The 17,949-nt window shown below is 40.7% G+C and overlaps 2 protein-coding genes across 2 annotated transcripts in view; one reads left to right on the top strand and one right to left on the bottom strand.

Annotated features, from left to right (window-relative positions):
• Positions 1-3: 3 nt before the first annotated feature.
• Positions 4-7,460, bottom strand: LOC136784785 (zinc finger protein 37-like). Its single transcript, XM_066745681.1, has 2 exons — positions 7,206-7,460; positions 4-6,077 (listed from the first exon to the last, which is right to left on the bottom strand). The coding sequence occupies exon 2, from the start codon at positions 3,944-3,946 to the stop codon at positions 1,781-1,783; it is 2,166 nt and encodes a 721-aa protein (XP_066601778.1). The 5' UTR covers positions 3,947-6,077; positions 7,206-7,460; the 3' UTR covers positions 4-1,780.
• Positions 7,461-9,020: 1,560 nt separating this feature from the next.
• The window catches only part of Ntan1 (N-terminal amidohydrolase 1), a 39,356-nt gene continuing 30,427 nt past the window's right edge, over positions 9,021-17,949 (top strand). The window contains exon 1 of the mRNA XM_066745671.1: positions 9,021-9,485. The gene's annotated coding sequence lies outside the window, so the exon portion shown is untranslated. The remainder of the gene's footprint in view (positions 9,486-17,949) is intronic.

Here is a 17,949-nt window from a genome sequence, read left to right as displayed (position 1 = left end):
AATTATATTTTTGTCTTTATTTAAATAGCATAACATGTATGGCACTAAGAAAAACAATAAATAGCATTTTAATTTTTTTCACTAGGTTCTACATAATAGAGATTGGAAATCAGTAAATAAATAATCGATATTTCTCTGAAATAATGGTAACCCTCGTAACTACTTACATCCAAATTTGTCGGTAATACTAGATAGAAGTATTAGGGGTTCACAAACTTATGCTTAGTGTGTTACTTTATCTATAGCGCAGCGCAACAGAAAAGAACGAAAAAGCAAGAATCTTGATATCGAAAAGTAAACGTTTCTTTTGAATGGTAAATTTTGTCACCTTCGGCCTTAATCTACATTTGATACTTTATGACCTCGATTTGCGTAGATTTTGATCTCACGAATAAATTTGTAAATCAAAGCGATCATTTTTTTTTCCAGTCGGCGCGCAGCGTTCCTGACTCAACTTTATTTCCACCTTATGAAAAAGGCATTTGGTAATATCTTTGGATAATCGAACAATTAACTAAATTATACAAAAAATGTAACAAAAAAGAAATATATAATTTTCAATTTGTACAAAAGCTAGCACCTTCTGGAATAACGAAACATCAAATTATAAATTAGTAAAACGTGCAGTTTGAAAGTTTCACTCAACAAATCTATCTTTCATCATTCTTAATAATTAACGTACAATACTAATGTATGCGTGTATATATAAAATTCTCTGTTTTCTTATCAATATATTAAATTTGCAGCCCCTCTTCATTATTGTCTGCTCACATTTACTTATGTTTATTAAAATTATGCCCTGCCTTGTAACATCTTTTGGTAAGAGGAAAAAGAACATTAATATTCCATATCAAATAATTATAAATTGTTAAACATCTGTACAGTCGATTAAAATCATAACGAAAAATCATTTGCTTATCAATAAAAAACATTTCCACCCTTATTGTCTTATATAAAAGTAAAAAGAAAAATTATGGCAAATTTGAAACTTGCAATGATATTCTGCATAAAGTTCTGCTAGGTATAAATAAGTAAATATAGGTGCAAATATTTAATAGTTATTTTTGTGTACATATACGAATATAATATGGCAAGTAGTTGTCTAACAGTGACTACAATTTGTTACGCAAAAGACTTAGAAAGCCAAGTCTCTTATCATTGTTCTTCTGTTATCTAAAATATACCACTTCCTTGAATTGTATAATGGAGAGAACATTGATTTTCTACCTATTTCCTCCAATATTATTTACTTATTTTCATGTTGCTCTCCAAAAGAAAGTTGATAAAATTGGATTTAAAGAATTTCTGCATTCGATTGCACTGGTAATGAATATGGCAAGTTACAATGACATATGGCACCGTAGAATCATAGTTTTATATCACACATGAATTCTCACAATCGGCTGAGAAAATTATGAAAATTCTACTACAAACGATTACTACTAGTCTTACATTCTATCTATGATTGTTTAAACTTGTCAATTTTGATTACAAACATAAGATGAAAGCTATGGATTAAAAAAAGTTGTTCAACCTATTACCTTTGAAATATCAATAAAAATTCAGTCGATAAAGGTATCTTGTTTGAAATCTGTTAGTTGCTTCTCATGGGACAATTATAAGGAACGTAATTTTACTAAAATGAAAATTTAACTAGAGGAAAAAGTTGGATTTGTTCCAGTCTCTGTACGTTGCTTAATATATCGACCTTAGGCACGTTAATCAGAAGAATTTCGCTGTAAATTGTTAATGATAGGTAATAAATTGATTAAGGAGATATCTACGTGGCAGTCAGGGTTTCCAGAATATCTTCGGCTGATTTTTTCATCTTCTTGAATTTCTCCCAGTGTTCCTTGGGTACGGTCCACTCTAGGAAGATCTCAAGGTTCTTCGTTAATGCTTCGAGCTCGTTTAAATCGTCGTTCACGACGGGGTCCTTCCCAGCCGAGGTCAGAGAGTCGATAAGAACCTCGTCAATAAGTCTCTTGCCGAATCCCAATTCGTCCAGGCGTTCCTGCTTGCTGATTCTTTTAAGAAGAACTGCCAACAGGAGTCTCATTTTTTCCACAGACATGACACGAAACTTGTTTATAGAATTATCTTTGTCGCCAATTTCATTTACAGCTTTGGGATCATCGATATCAGGCTCGGCATCAACGATACAAGACTTCTCGTGACTCTCCAAGTCACTTTTAATCCTGAAAAAGTTGTTGCATTTCTTGCAACAATAAGGATCATTCCTGCCGTGGATGCACTTCATGTGTTTCTTCCAGTGGGGCAGTTGGGTGAATCCAGCATTGCACTCGGCACACTTGAATGGTCTTTCGCCAGTGTGTCTTCTCGTGTGAAGCTTCAGGGCGGTGGAGTGGGCGAAAGCTTGCCAACAAACGAGGCACCTGAAGGGTCTGAGTCCAGAATGCGTTCGTTGATGGACAGTGAGCTGGGACTTTTGGGCGAATCTCTGACCACAGGTGGCGCAGCCATGTGGTCTATCTTTGGCATGGGTCCTCATGTGTTGGGGCAAGTGGCCTTTGAAGGTTTTGTTACAGATTACACAAAGGAAGGACTTTACGTCCCTGTGCAGACACTCCAAATGTTTCTTGAGAGCGTCGCGACGCACGAATCCACGTCCACAAATCTCGCATTTGTGGTCTTTTTGGCCATTGTGCCTTTTCACGTGCAGAGCGAGGTTGGCCGCGCACGTGAACGTCCCGGAGCATAAGGCACAACGGTAGGGTTTTATTTGACTATGCGTTCGACGGTGTTGCGCCAGTTGGCCACCCCTCGCGAAGCTTTTGTCGCATTCCGAGCACTTGTAGGGCTTGAAGCCAGTGTGGGTACGCACGTGTAGCTTGAGGCGTTCCTTCAGTGGAAACTCCTTGCCGCAATCGTCGCACTTGAACACGGGGCCCGCACCGTGTATCACTTTATAATGATTGCGCAAACCACCGGAACCTTTGAACCTCGCGTCGCACACTATGCAACAATACTTTTTCTCGCACGCATCCTTAGGCCCTTGTTCCTTTTGATTTTCCTTGGAATTGCCACTTTCGTCCATTCCTCGCGAGTCATCCGTCAAACGGGCCAAACCAGGAGCGTCTTCCTCTTCATCCTCCTCCTCATCCTCCTCCCCCTCCTCTCTCCCCTCCCTCCTCCTCCCTTTATCGCTAACCACGTTATTGTTTTCCTGCTGCAGCAGTATCGAGCTTTGGATTATCGTATCGATCTTCGTCCGTAGGTCCGTCCCTTTCTCCGAACTATCGTCCCTCGACGAAGAATCCGATTCCTCGTCATTATCGCTTTTGTCCTTTGGATTCTCATCCCCGTTTTGCATCTCCTTCAACAGGGAGCTGTTGTTTATCCTGCCAGTTTTTTCCGTCTCGGTCTGCACCGCGGCTGGGTCGAAGGGTTCTCTACGAAAGACGTACACCTCGTCCTTGAAACAATCGTTCTTGTCCAATTCCAGATTCAAGGTTTTTCCCATGTTTATATACTCGGTGGTTAAATTGCGCTTTATCGCGTAACCTATTCTCGTCACTGTCCTGTGATGGATTATCTCTGCTCTTTTCTTGTTCGACAAGCAAGATTTATTCTTCTTAATCTTTCCATTACGCCTGGTCTTTCTGGGGGCTTTCGAGTGGTCCTTGGTTTTTCTTAATTTCTGGCGCTTCTTCGGGCCACTCGACGCCTCCTGCTTGTCTTTGTCGATTTGTTTCGGAGTCTCTTCGACTTTGTCATCAAAGTTAAAGGTAAGAACGAACTTGTCGTCATCGGCGCGATCGTCCGAGAAGCTTCTCAGAGCTTTGAGAGCATCCGTCACGTCGACATCTTGGAAAATATTGCTCTCTCTGATTCGGGACGGCTGAACCGGAAGCAGCTCCGTCAGCTGAACCTCCTCCTGCTGATCCGTTCCCGACACTTGATTATTCGGCACGGTCTGTTGCATATTGCGATCCTTGCTATCGCCTACTACATTAAAACTTCCTGTCCTATTCTCCGAGTGATTCTCTATTGGTGGTTATTCTTTGAGCCTCGCAGCCTCGAGAGACTTCGACGCTCGTCTCCGGGTATCAAAACATGTCGTCCACTTTTCCTACACTGGCCCGAATTTCTCACCCACTTGCCTATAACGCAAGCTACTCAAGGCTCGGAGGCCCCGGATATCATCAACCTCAACCTCATCGACCCAGGAACAACATTTCCATCTGGATACGTTCCCCTTGAACTTTATCGAAGACCTTGTCACGCGTGGACACAACCCAATCAATTCCACTTTGCACTTATCACGAGTGTACAGTGGCTCCAATTGTAGTACCAATGGACGGGTGAGGCTTCGAGGTTGGGAAAGCGTAGGTGGTGGATCAGGTCGGCCCACTCCTTTCCGCGGAAGCTCTCGAGGCTATGCTGGTACATCCGGTATAACTCGAGCTGATTCGTCGATGGGGCAAAGAGCGTCGAAGAAACGTTCACAGGGGTGTCCGGAAGTTGTTACAGGCGTTTGGTGCTGGCGTTGGAATCACCGCGTCGAGGGTGAGAAGGATCGAACCGGAAACGAAACGACACGACAAGGAATTCTCGCTCTAGGTTGGCGCGACGATCGGACTGGCCGTACAAGAGGCCAGCGTTCGGTTTTAGTTGCTTCGAACGCGATTGCGCGCCTTTTTCCACGCAAGCGCAATCCTTGGTCGATATCGCTTCTGTTCTCTCTCTCTCTCTCTCTCTCCCTCTCCCTCTCCCTCCTTCCACTCCACACCAACGACCCTACAACCCACCCCCTGCTGTCTCCTCACCCTTCTCTTCAAACCCCATGCAACGTACAACTCCCCTCCACTTTGCTCCTCTCGCCTAAAACGTCAGCCCTCCTCAACATCCACTTACACTCAATCTTCGATCGATCCTTGCTCGCTTCTTCCTTATTTCCCTGATATCACCCTTATTCAATTAAACCCCTAATTTCGTTTCGTTATACCTCCTATCGAGAAGAGATCCTTCAGTACTCGTTGCAGCTTTACAACTTCTCCAGCACAGGCTTGGCGCATTGTTTCCTTCAGAGTCTAGCCGTGGACCTCGTCGTTCGAAGAAAGGTGCAGCTGAGACACGACGTACGCTCGGACCGCAGCTCTGGCGAGAAATGTAAGCGCATCGATGTTACTGCTCGCAGTTGGTGATTCGAACGGCTTACAGCCTAACGATTCGGATCCGATACAAGCCTTTTTCACCTTTCAATTTTAAGCTCTTCTGTCTCAGCTTGATAAGATAAAGTGCGCGCCAAAAGATATTTTCTCCTTTCTTTCAATTTTCTCTCCAACGTTCCAGAAGCTGTGTACAGTCTTTGGTCCTTAAAACTATGCTGACTAATCGATGAGCAATCCGTATCCAGGGGGATTTAAAAGTGGATCGTGATCGTCCATCTAACATTGGGCGGTGGTTTGGTGAAATCTAGCGTTATCATTTTATCTTGGTTACATCAGCGTGTATCGAGAATCTCTTGTTTAATTAATCCTTATCTTTGGTATGCAGACATTTTATAATGCTCTTGATTCGCTTTGGCACGATATCACGGTGGTTCAAGGATGATCGGTGCAATCGAATCTCGCCGGAATCGCTGATTCAACTCACTTATCTGGCCTCTTTATTTACGCTTCGCTCTCCCACCCCCTTTCTCTCTCCTATCTCCGTTTCATCCATTTATCTCACCTTTGCCTCCAGGCGATTTACTTTGGTTCGTCCTGACTAGACTCGAAGATTTCCTTACTTCTCTTTCAGCTTAATTTTCTTCGGTTCTCCATTCATGTCACCGTACACCACTCGATTCGTGGGAATTATGAAGGGATCGCGTTTATCGATTATTAATTGTTCTTATATTACGTATATGTTGATACCTCCTGCACCATGATAGAGAGAGAGAGAGAGAGAGAGAGAGAGAGAGAGGGAGGGATGGAGGGGGGAGAGGTAGAAATAGAAAGGAATTAATTATAGCGATCCCTTTGGACAGATGTTTTTGTTAATAGCGCTTGCTTAGCCTCTAGCAGACGGTTCTCTTGATTAGCAATAAGCGAAGGGCCCGCCACCACCATCTGGAAGAAACGACAGTTCGAATGCGGTTAATTTGTTACCCAAGAAAGATTCGACCACAGATTACACCACTTGTACTGTACGCACACTTCCCGTGGGTACGTACCGTGATTTTAACGAGAGATCGACCTGAGGTGATAAATGATCAGTTAGACGTTAATTATTGTCATTATCTATCTACGCTTTACGATTGTTTGCAAGTATAAGCTTTTACGGGAATTATTAGTGGGACGTACGCGCCAAGAGTTGGTTATGGATGGTTCGAGAGCTCCATTGTTGTTGGAATGGATAAGGGAAGGAATAAAAATCTATAATTTTAGAGGCATTGATCGTTATAAGCATATGCATCGCGTGATTAGGAGTCTCCGTCACGTGACCCGATATTCCTTTCCGTCGATTAATTTTTGTCGCAGTAGGGACACAAATAAAAAGTGATTGTTATTATGAAAGAGCAATGAGAAAAAGAGCAAAGTGCTCCTTATACTTTGCGTACATATAATTAAATGGTAAAAACATAACACCATAAGCAGTTGCAAATAAAACTGACAGTATGTAATTTTAAAGTAGGTAAAAAGGAAATTTTTGTGCTTAATCGAGTGGAACGAGGCAAAATTTAGACAATGCTTATTATTTGAAATATCTTAGAAAAAGATTGGACTTGAATTTAAAAACGCGGTGAAGGTTTCAAACGGAAAGTGATATTCCAAATTATTGGAAACCGCTCGCACGCTCCAGCCCGTACAATATTGGCTTTCACATCGAATTTACGTTCGTTTAGACGACGCACGAACGGGAGCTGAATTGATGTATGTATGTATGCGTTGGAACGAAGCGCTCGTATTCGGTGTATTCTCACTGTTGCTCGTTCGCACACATCTACGCACACACACACACCCACGTGCGCACGAGTCAAGTACAAAAACGGTGTGCTCTGGTTTCTGGTGGTGTGGGTCGTGTGTCACCCGTTTGTGCGCATTGAACTTCCCGGCCTCTGAACACATGACTGTCGAGTTTGGTGAGTTCGTTTCGCCGGACACGCAAATTTCCCGCCAAAATCTGTGGTTAGATGAGCGCAAAGACGGGGAGAAAGGGTGTTTTTCGACAGGGAGAGGAATTAGAGACCGACTTACCAGGTAGGAAGAAAATTACGGATGAGATCGTCGAGGATGAAAGAGCAGCTTCCTCGGGAGCGTCTGGCAGGCCCTACCCTCTCGTCGCCATCTTCGATGTGCTTTAAGCTCGCAGCTCGATCCATCGCCGATGAGTATAGTAGTGAGTATGTACGGAGTATATCGTGACCGGGAGAGAGAGAGAGAGGGAGTGAGAAGGGTGGAGGCGGCGGTGGAGCTATGATAACGCTTCAGAGTACCCCGTTTCACCGCAAGATGGCGACCTACCGCCCAATTCTGTAAATCCTTTCCAGTATTTCCAAGTTTCCAACGAATATCGATTTTCTCTCTCCTCGTTGTCTGCATACATGTATCCTCACCAAACATATATATGTATTCAAATCTTTTATAAATAAAATTTCATCTTCATCTACGCTAATTTTTTAGTTTTATTTTAAAATACGATACTCGAGATCTTTGTTTTGAAATAAATGAGGTTATTTTTGATGGAGACAATTATTATAATAACTTGCAAACTTGTCGTATTAACGGTTATATTATTAGAGAATACTTGTTACATTTTTATAATCACGCGTGGCAATTTAATCTATTTCTGTATTGTTAAGGTTTAATAACGATATGTTAAAGTGATACCTTTATGGATAAAATACCGGCACAAATGATTCTATATTACGATTTATAAATCTATGAATGGAATACAATGGAAAATATAAGCCATTTAACATTCACGCTTTGACGATGCAGCTTCTCATGCGTCAGGCTTTAAATGGATGCAATGATTTCGATAAAGTAGGTCAGTAGTTGCATTTCTAACGTTACAAAACAGTACATTATTAGTAGTGTGTGTGTGTGTGTGTGTCTTTAATAAATGGTCCATTAAATTTCAAATTTTTTACAATTCAATTTCCTGCGATGGAAACAACAGACTTTTATTTAATTTGCACCAGTAAAGGATTTCAATGCTAGTATATTTTGTATAGCGCGCAGTGCCGTATATGCAAATTATAATCGTGTTACGAATTCATTCGGTGATTTCAACGCTCAGAAAAATGACCAAATTATAATACGAATTCTAATAAATCATTTGAAAATGTCTTAGATAGATATCACAAGAAATAATAGATGGACGTTTATTTATGAAGATACGACAGTAGAGGTCTATTGCATGGATTGAAAATTATTGGAAGTTGCTAAGGAAATATTATACAACTAGGATGGAAACGTCGCGGATATTGCTTGGGTAAGGAAGGCTAAGAGGCTTCTGCTATGCCTTTAGAAATGGTACTGCCAGTTCTGTACCGTTACTTTACAATCTACGCATACTCTAGTATTTTTCACAACTATAATTTTTATCCTACAAAGATATCTACAAATATCTAACCTCAAAACTATCGAATACGTTACTATAATTTCGTCCCGAGTTCCAAAGATATTCATAAATATAATTTTACTCAGTTTTATGGAAAGTAAGACAAACTTTAACATTAACGGGTCTTTTATTTAGAATGGTTATATTGTAACGAATGGATTTAACAACGAACACACAATGAGCTGAGGTTTAGATTGATTCATTTTGAAAAGAGCCTGTAAAAGTTTACATGGCTTTTATGGATAATTTGGATGTACTGGGGGCGGGGAGGGGGCCGTGGATTTTTTTATCACAATGTGAGGAGTCACGATAATTTTGCAGAGGATGGATCATGATAAGTGGATGGATCTATAGATGGCACTAGTGGCTACGATCGGCCATGTTTGTTGGATCCGAGAATCTAGCGAAGTCGCACGGAAAGGGCCGAGCGGTCGTTCGGACGCGGTCGGCAGGGCAGGTGGTCCGTGTGGCCGTCTCGGTCGTCTCGGCCGTCTCTCGCGACTCTCGCCACTCTCGCCACTCACGCCAGTCGTCAGTGTCGATTGTGTGGCGAAAGAGTGTGGCTGCAAAGTGGGTTTTGCCGATTTTTTTCGTATCTGTCACTTTCTTCGCTCGTACTTATAGGACAATAAGAGACCTCTCGAATCATCCATCGATTCCCATTTGCATCCCGTAGACGAAAGATCCTGGTTCAACGAACAACCGTTTCATTCTCGAACCTTTTTCTTCCATTTCATTCTCGGAGTCTGACAATTTCAGGCCGACCACGACAACTGACGTTTTGTTTTCAATCTTTGTCGCGTGTGCCACTAGTTGCTTGTTGCGTAACTCCAGTTTTACGAGTTATCTTACCGGGTTTTTCCTCGGCTCCAGTTTTTCTCTTCTGGAAACTACTGCTGCCAGCTTCACGGGTGAGATTTTCTTTTCTTTTTCTTTCCTTTTTGTAACAACACTGCTGTGCGTCTGTGTGTGCGCGCGTGTGTGCGCGCGTGTGTGCGTGTATGCGTTTCTCTTGACATCTCCACTTCCATCCAGAACGCGCGACCTTGAGAGTCTCGACAAACAGTGGTTTTTTGGAGTATCTCGCTAACGCTGCAAAACGATTAATCTTATAATGTTTGTCGCGGATGCGGAAGATGCATGGTTATTTTCGATAATCGAGCTCGTGCCGTTAAATCAGCCTATTTTTTTGCGCAATAGTTATTGTGCGCTCGCTCCGAGTTTTTTTTTAATCGATTCAGCATCGCGCGCGTTTCCGGTTTATTTAATTCTAATTTATTCCGTGTGCGGAGACTGGAATAAATTAAAGCGTCGACATTGGTGTTTCTAGATGTTTAGCAGGCCGAATGACTGGTCGAATTGCAGTCGACGTGGAAATTAAGATCGATCCAAGCTGGTTCGAAATTCGCGCGTCTACGTACGCACGCACATGACAGTTGACTACTAGAAAAAAAAAAGTGTAAGAAAAACACGAGGAGGCAGCTCCCGATTCTCCTGACTCCGCGCACCATTTCTCCGAATTACAAAATAACAAAAGTCTTATGCATCGATAGAAATTTTAAATTCATCCATAAAACACTGTTATAAAGCACTCTTATAATTCTTCTCATTATTTCGAATCCCTTTGTATATAAACACTGCGGATAAGGCTGGGCAGTGTTAGACGCGTATTGGAGGTGAAAAAAGGCGTTTTTTTTTACAAGTTGCACAACTCTCAGCCTGTAAACCTGCGTCTCGTCGTTTATTTCAAACGTTCGTGACTGAGTGTCGTGTTTGAATATGTAGAACGTTCCTCGACGTGAAATTATTCAATGGTCATCCTTTCTCTCTCTCTCTCTCTCTCCTTCTATTTCGTAACAACCTTTCAGTTTTTTGTTCCACCTCGCTGGTTTCCATCGCGAAAGCAGTTTTGTTTTATTGCATTTTATATAAGAATCGATAAAAATTATTTTGAACGAATTTTTCTTCTTTCTTCTTTTGTTTACCAAATTACATCTTTCAACCTCTCCCAATGACCTTTGCGTTTCTAACAAAAATCAACTAATTATTCACGGAATTTCCCGGAGCCCTATAACTCGAATAACATTGACGAGCGATCGGACAAATTTTTCAACGACGCTGATGATCTTTGCTGAGACACGCTAAAGCGGAAGGAAGTCGATGGTGACTGACGGCGAACAAAATTGGTTAACCTTGCCGCGACTTTCGATCCGTCGAGCGATGAGCTTTATTAAAGAGAAGCGAGAGAGAGAAAATGTCCCCCACCCCTCCTATCATTAAAAGCCCAATCAAATTGACCTACTCCATCCTAGTTTCTATATCGCCCCCCCCCCCCCCCCCACCTTAATCTCTCTTACAATCCCTCTCCAAGATTAGCCATCCGATAATTAAGCCATCCTTGCTCATTTATTCTCATTCTTGACCCGACTAGCCAGACTCTTCCTTTTTTTACATTATTTTTAACCTCGTGTTATTACAACGATAAATGTCGACGCGATGTTTTTTCAAGCAACTCTCTCGCGTCGTTGCTTCGTCGCTGAGCAAAGAGAGGAGAGGGTGGTGCTTTTCTGATAAATACAACATTTGCGACTTGAAGCGAGCGGCCGAGAGACAAAGATAACCATATATACGAGAGATGGAGGAGAGAGGAGGACGGTAGATCGACTCGCTGGATAAATAGAGAGAATAAAGATAATCGCACGCCTTGGAGAAAACCGCGTCAATTTATTTATTCACTTTTGTGGCTGGAAATTGCAATATTCAGTGGAGATCCTCGGTACGTCCATTGCAGAAACTTCTTAAAAATTTGCCTATTTTCGGACGAAACTCGACGGCACACGGTTCTCCAAGTCAACGTTCTTATTCGCTACGCGCACACCTACACATTGGCAGTCAGGTAAGAATGTGTAGTGATGCATGTGCACAATATCAGCGCTGACTATCGATAAATTTTGTCACTTTTTCCGGACTTTTTTTGTTTGTGTATATATAGCTACACATTCCTACCTGACTGCCAACGTGTAGGTGTGCATATAGCGAATAACAATGTTGGTTCGTAGCGAAATTTTATAAACGATACGTTTTTATAACGTTGCATAGCATGATTATTAGAAAAGGAGATTGCAGTGTTGTATTCGAACTGCTTGAATATAAATTTACCGTTGATGCCTTTAGAGAAGGGGAGGGAGGGGGGGGGGGGGAGTTGAAGGGAAAGATGGGAGAATAAGAAAGAATCGATTGGCTATTGGCGCTAATTAACTGTCAAATTAAAGCGAGTTATCGTTCCCTCGCGGTCCCGGCGCGGCGTAGCGCGAGTAAAAGGCTGAAGGACCTACCTCTAACCTCGTTTATAAAGCGATACTCTCGTTGGCTGTGGCGCTTTATCGCGCTACAAATGCGGCGCGCCGCGCCAACGCCATGCAAGATTTATTACGAGTGTGCAAATGGTAGCAATGTCAGGCCCTTGATATGCTACGGGATTTATTCAATCGTCACCTTTTCGCAAAGAGGTTAAGTTCGCTCTCCCTGATTTACGATCGGGAATGTAAGCCGTGGACGCTGGACCAGTGCTGGAAGGACGCACACTGGTAACGCGCGTGTGTGTGTGCGCTGTTAAATAGGAAATTGGACGATTGGTTGGTGCGATCTCTCTCTCGCAACACTACTCCCCCCCCCCCCCCCCCTCTCTAGACCATCAAACAAACTAATTAACTAGCTCCGATATTAAACTTATCTAACCAATACTCTATGGACGGATAAGGTTTCGAAAAAAAGAATGAAGGATGTTCGTCTGATTTTCAATATCCGGTGTTATTTTCTTTGAAAGGCACAGTTAGAATGTACGATACTAATCGATCAAATGTATTAATTAATCGAGGGAAAAGGAATCATTTGGCAAGAAGCAAACATCTAATTGTAAATAGTATATGTAGCCGGAATCACCCGATGAACTTACATTCACCGAAATTAAAGATATTTGAAATTTTCAACAAATTGCATGTGTCATATAAAAGTATAAATTCCATGATGATAATGGTAGTTTTATTTGGCTTAAGTGAAATGGTGATCGGGAGAGATTTTTGGTCGTTACATGGACGAAACAGTTGAAATCCGGGATTTTCCGGAATGCCGGATGGACGTTGAGGATTCGCCGATAAATTATTGGCCTGCATTAATTCGAGCCGCGATCGGGCGATACATCGGCTTAATTACCGTATAGCGATGCTTATCATTTGTCAACGCCGCGCGATCGCGACCCACGGCCCGCAGGGATGACAATTGAGAGATCGTATATATATATACGTCAACCATTTTTTCCCGTGTGCAATTGGACAAATTTTTGAGAGAGCGATCCATGTATCGTTGCTCGAGATCCTCTAATCGACATATATATATACAAAGGATGCGAAAAAAATTGCAAATACCTCTATAGAATTTTATCAATAATTCGTGTAATCGAAAAATGATTCGCATTTTTTTGCAAGGCCAATGGGAATCGCGATGATTCGCCACAGTTGGACGAACGACTAAAACCGAAAGGAAATTAATTAATCCTTCATCTCCGGAAGATAATGCGTCGAACTAATTAATGCGAGGATTTGTAAATATTTCTTAACGTGAAAATGAAATTTCAGCACGTTAAAAGACGATTATGCCCAATTGGCTCGCGCATTTTTTAATTTTCCGTTGTACGTCGTGCAATTAGTTTTCTTCATCCTGCATTTAATTGGCTTTGCTGCACAATATATATATATATATATATATATATATATTCCAAGCAGAGAATTTCTCAGGTTGACCACCACTGGCTGCTCCTCGAGATTCATTAATCCGAGCAAGCCCGAAGCAGCTCTTTGCGCCTCTACGTGTGTGTGTGTGTGTGCGTGCAAATGTAGCAACTCCACCTTATCCCTGTAATTGCAGCATCCCTGAGAGCTGCAGCAGACTTTCTTTTATCTCCGATATGAAATATACATTTAAAAGGTAATTATTTATGCAATATTTTCCATCGGAGGCTCTACTATAGCGTACCTCGCTCTTCATTTCCAACTCGCACTCTTTTTCTTCTCAATTTTCTTTGTGTTTCCAACATATTTCTATACACATATTTCTCTCGTTGTTCTCTAATCAAGATATAGGTATATATAAGTATATATTTATTCTCGTGACTCGTTATCGATGATTCACTGATTTCTATTATATAACGCAATAGTTTTCCTGGAGTTTTATTATGTTTACGGAATGTTTGTGTATCGTGTAAGCAACCTATATAGTATAAGCCGGGTATTGCTTTAATAAACATATATATTTAATCATCTAATTTCTATTATCGTTTTCGAACATTTCACCAAGTTTTCCTATATTGCATCGCATATATATATATATATATATATAATAGGATCTTTGTTGGGTTTTCTTTGTGTTTGTGGGAGCAGCTCGCCGAGTCACGTTACACCTACACATACGCTCGGTCACTCCAGTCCAGCCAGTCTCTCTCTCTCTCTCTCTCTCTCTCTCTCTCTCTCTCTCTCTCTCTCTCTCTCTCTCTCTGTTCAATATCTCTACACGCCTCATTACGTTCCTTCCTCATCCTCCCGAAGCACGAGGGCGCGCGCACATACTATAGGTAGCGCCGCCGCTACATCGACAAAGCCACAAAGATCCTCTGCAAACTTTCCACGCCGCTACTTTGTTCATATATATACTTGCGATAATTCAACAACTTTTCAAATCTTGAACCAAACATTTCTCAATCAATTCCATAAAAATGTATATCAATGATAACTACAGCTATGCTCTAAATTTATCATTAAAACTCAGTAATCAAACTTGGTAGAAATGATTTTTTCACTGTTTTCAACATGATTCTCCAATTAAGTTTTAATAACCGTATATCTCATTTTAAATCAATACTTATAAGATTTCTTCGATATTCAAGGATAGCGGATATCGTGTATCGATATTTTAATAATATTTATTAATTTTGTGAAAATTAAATTGCACGTTGACGAATAACATTTTATTTTCGCGATAGAAAAGTTTTCCAATTTTTTTCAAGTGACGAATCTATAAAATTGCTTATATGCAAGTGAATGGAAAACGTGACTGCAGATTGATTATTTTATCCTTAGCTTGCTATATATATGTATATATATTTGCTCAAATTTTTCTATATCTATATATATAGCTGTATATTTATCCCCAAGTTTCGCAGCTGAAAATACTCGAACGCAGCGAATAATTATACAGCAGTGTGGCTCGATCATTACATTAAAACAATGTAAGCATTGAGGAGCTGCTGCGCTATTATTTACACACCTTAATAATACGCAAGGTGGGTGAATTACGCGAGATACAATCCTCTCCCTCCAGCCCCTATGCTCAGGCCTCGCTCCAAGTCTCCATAATATATATATATATATATATATACCCTCGATCATTTTCTTACATATAGAAATTTAACTTGTGGACAAGTTGAAAGAATGGTTGCGTGGTTGGATTTAAACTATTGCAACAACGAATAGTTATTAGGCGCATAATTTACACAAAATTGCAACCTACAACTTTGTAGTAATATATATATATATATATAGTATAGAGAAAGCTAGTGCAGCTTATTTACACGAAAAACAATAACGGTTCGATCAAAATATAATAAAAGCAGGGAGAAAATACAAGTGTGAGAATATAGTTTAAAACTTATGACAGTGGAATCTGTCATGTCACCTGCATGTATATAAATCCCCCAGCTCGAGATCGCGAGATGAGACAATAACGTATCAATTTTACAATTCGCGATCGCTCGCTAAAGTAAAGCGATGAATAATATACGACAGTGTGAAATGTTTCCTTTTTTAAATGGCCGAACGGCGGCCAATAATAGTGGCATATATCTATAACAATTTAAAAGAGGGGGGAGCTATAACTTTTCCTCCTTTTCTCCACGACGCGTTCAGTTTCCATACAATTTTACCATTGTGCACCGTAATAACCAATTGGAAATCGAGTGGATTTTAGGCTGCAATGCGTATTAAAAAAATCGAGAGACTTTGTTAAATAAATATTATAGGTTAATCACGATGCAATTTTAAACGAACTGAGAAATTATAATATGAGAGAATTGGAGGCGCGAGTCGCCGGCCGCGACGGCCATAAAAACTATTATATATATATATATATATATATATAGAATATAAGACTATAAGAAGGTGCGAGATATTTTCCAAGTTCGCATCGAACATCTTGCGTGTGCGTCGATCGTCGCAATGACGTCACAACTCGCGTAGCTTAATTTTACCAGCTCGCGCGAAACTGCATAATTTCCTCATCTCGTACGTCAGCTTCTATCCGACAGCCGACTCGCTGTCGTTTCCATCCTCACAGTTATACCTGCTTAGCTGAATAATTTTCTTAGGCAGAAACGAGAAAGTGCAGGAAGAGGCTGAGGAATAAGAGGAGGAAGGTATATAGAGCCTGGCTCTCTGGGATATTGGTTCTTGTTTAGCGAGAGACTCTCTTATGGGCTGGAGCGTGATGGATGTGGATGTGGGGGGGAAGGTAATATCGAGATAAAGCAAAAAAAGGATTAAACGCGACGTCCAACGGCCACTTTTACTCGCTACACGCCGCGGTTGGACAGCTGCGGTTGTTCGCCATGCAACAGTCTAATTACCTTGCTGTAATTATAAAATAATAAGACGAGTTGCAGGGACTTTTATCGCGTTTATGAGAAATTCCGCAGTGTATTATATATATATATATATATATATATATATATAGGTGGAGCGATGCTTCGACCAAGTTTTTCCTCGCGGTTGCAGCTGCACTCTGCAGCGAAGAAAAGAATTTAGAGTGCGGATATGCGCTGCTGAGGCAGTCAATACCTGTATATATATATATATATTTGTCGAGTTTGGCGTTTATTTAAAAAAATAATGGCTCGTTTGTTATAAATAACGCGCCCCTGCCACATTGTGTACGCTATTATAAACGAGAACGTTGATAATATAAACACACACAATGCACGTAGCGAGGATCATTTGCAAAAAGTCGCACGCAGACCAAAAACGATCAGCCTTGCCCATAATCGGTATATACATTGTGTTTGCGTTCGTATTTCAAACATCAACTCGATTGATGCACGTACTCTCTGTATATTACTGCTTTCTAAGCAAAAATTATACACTATATATATATATATATATATATACTGTAGCACGAAAAGAAGAGGGATAGAGTGTTTGAGAAATTGATGCTTTTACTACGTTGCGATCAACTTGTTTACTCTCCCTGTACTTTCTACGAGTAAAATTTATATACGACACTGTATATATATATATATAGTAGCACCAATGAAAGGATTCAATGTCCCACGCTGTACCGGCCTTTATGGGAGATGCAATTATACTAAAAAGAATCTGTCCGCTGTGTCTTTGCAATGAATTCATGTACCGGGCTGAAAGATTAGTTCTTTGATCCGATGAGGGATGCAATAATTGCGATTTTGTGCAAAAGCGAACATTTCTCGTTTTCAGAATTATTTACACGCGTATATATATATATATATATATATATATATATACCATTGGTGGAGAAGCGTGTTACATTCCAAGCGAAACATTGTTTTACAATAATTTTACAGGCGTGCAGTGTTTATTGTCAAGGCTGCGGCACGCGTAGAGCTTTTCGCGTTTCGAATAAATCAAATTGGCGTCTCGACGCGTCCCGACGGGACGCCAGTAAAACCAAACGATTCAGTTGCAGATTGTAACTTGTAACACGTACGGCCGGCCGAATTAAGTGGTTAGTGCATGGCTACGTTCTCCATGCATGCATTCGGATAAAGTCGTTTCGCGAGCGACAGGAGAGAAACCGTTTCGGTTTCTTCCTTGCAAAAAGTTGCATACATCCGTGTTGCTTACCAACCAGCAATAAAATTATCCTATACATATATTTCTTTACTTACTCCTATCCATATTGGAAAATATCTCATCGCCTTGAAGTTTATCATATATGCAAAGTGTTTAATTTATCCTAAAAAAAAACGATGCACTTGTCTCCGCAATTAATTAGATCAATTTTTATCACTTGCATCATTTATAATAGAGAAACAAGTGAGTTTCTAAAAGGTTTCGCACAAGTTATTCAGGAAATGAATGAACTTTCATGCACGAGTGCATGTAACGAGTGTTGGATGGAGGGAATCGAAGGAAAAAATCTTCGCAAGTGACTGAAATTTCAATGAAAATTTGTTAACCAGCATTTATCCCGTTAAACGAGTTGGGAGGTCTGGTCTTATAATTAATATTCGAGCATATATAAGATTAGTTTGATAACTCGGAAGAATTTATTATTTCACGATCAGCATAAAAAGTG

This window comes from Prorops nasuta, unplaced genomic scaffold, assembly GCF_024137725.1.
Source record: "Prorops nasuta isolate Cenicafe-Biocafe unplaced genomic scaffold, Cenicafe_Pnas_1.2 PNAS00072, whole genome shotgun sequence".
NCBI classification, from domain to species: Eukaryota; Metazoa; Arthropoda; class Insecta; order Hymenoptera; family Bethylidae; genus Prorops; species Prorops nasuta.
This window is presented reverse-complemented; position numbering and strand designations above follow the sequence as displayed.

Coding starts and splice junctions, on each gene's coding strand:
- LOC136784785 (XM_066745681.1), bottom strand. CDS start 3,946: ATGCAACAGACCGTGCCGAATAATCAAGTGTCGGGAACGGATCAGCAG.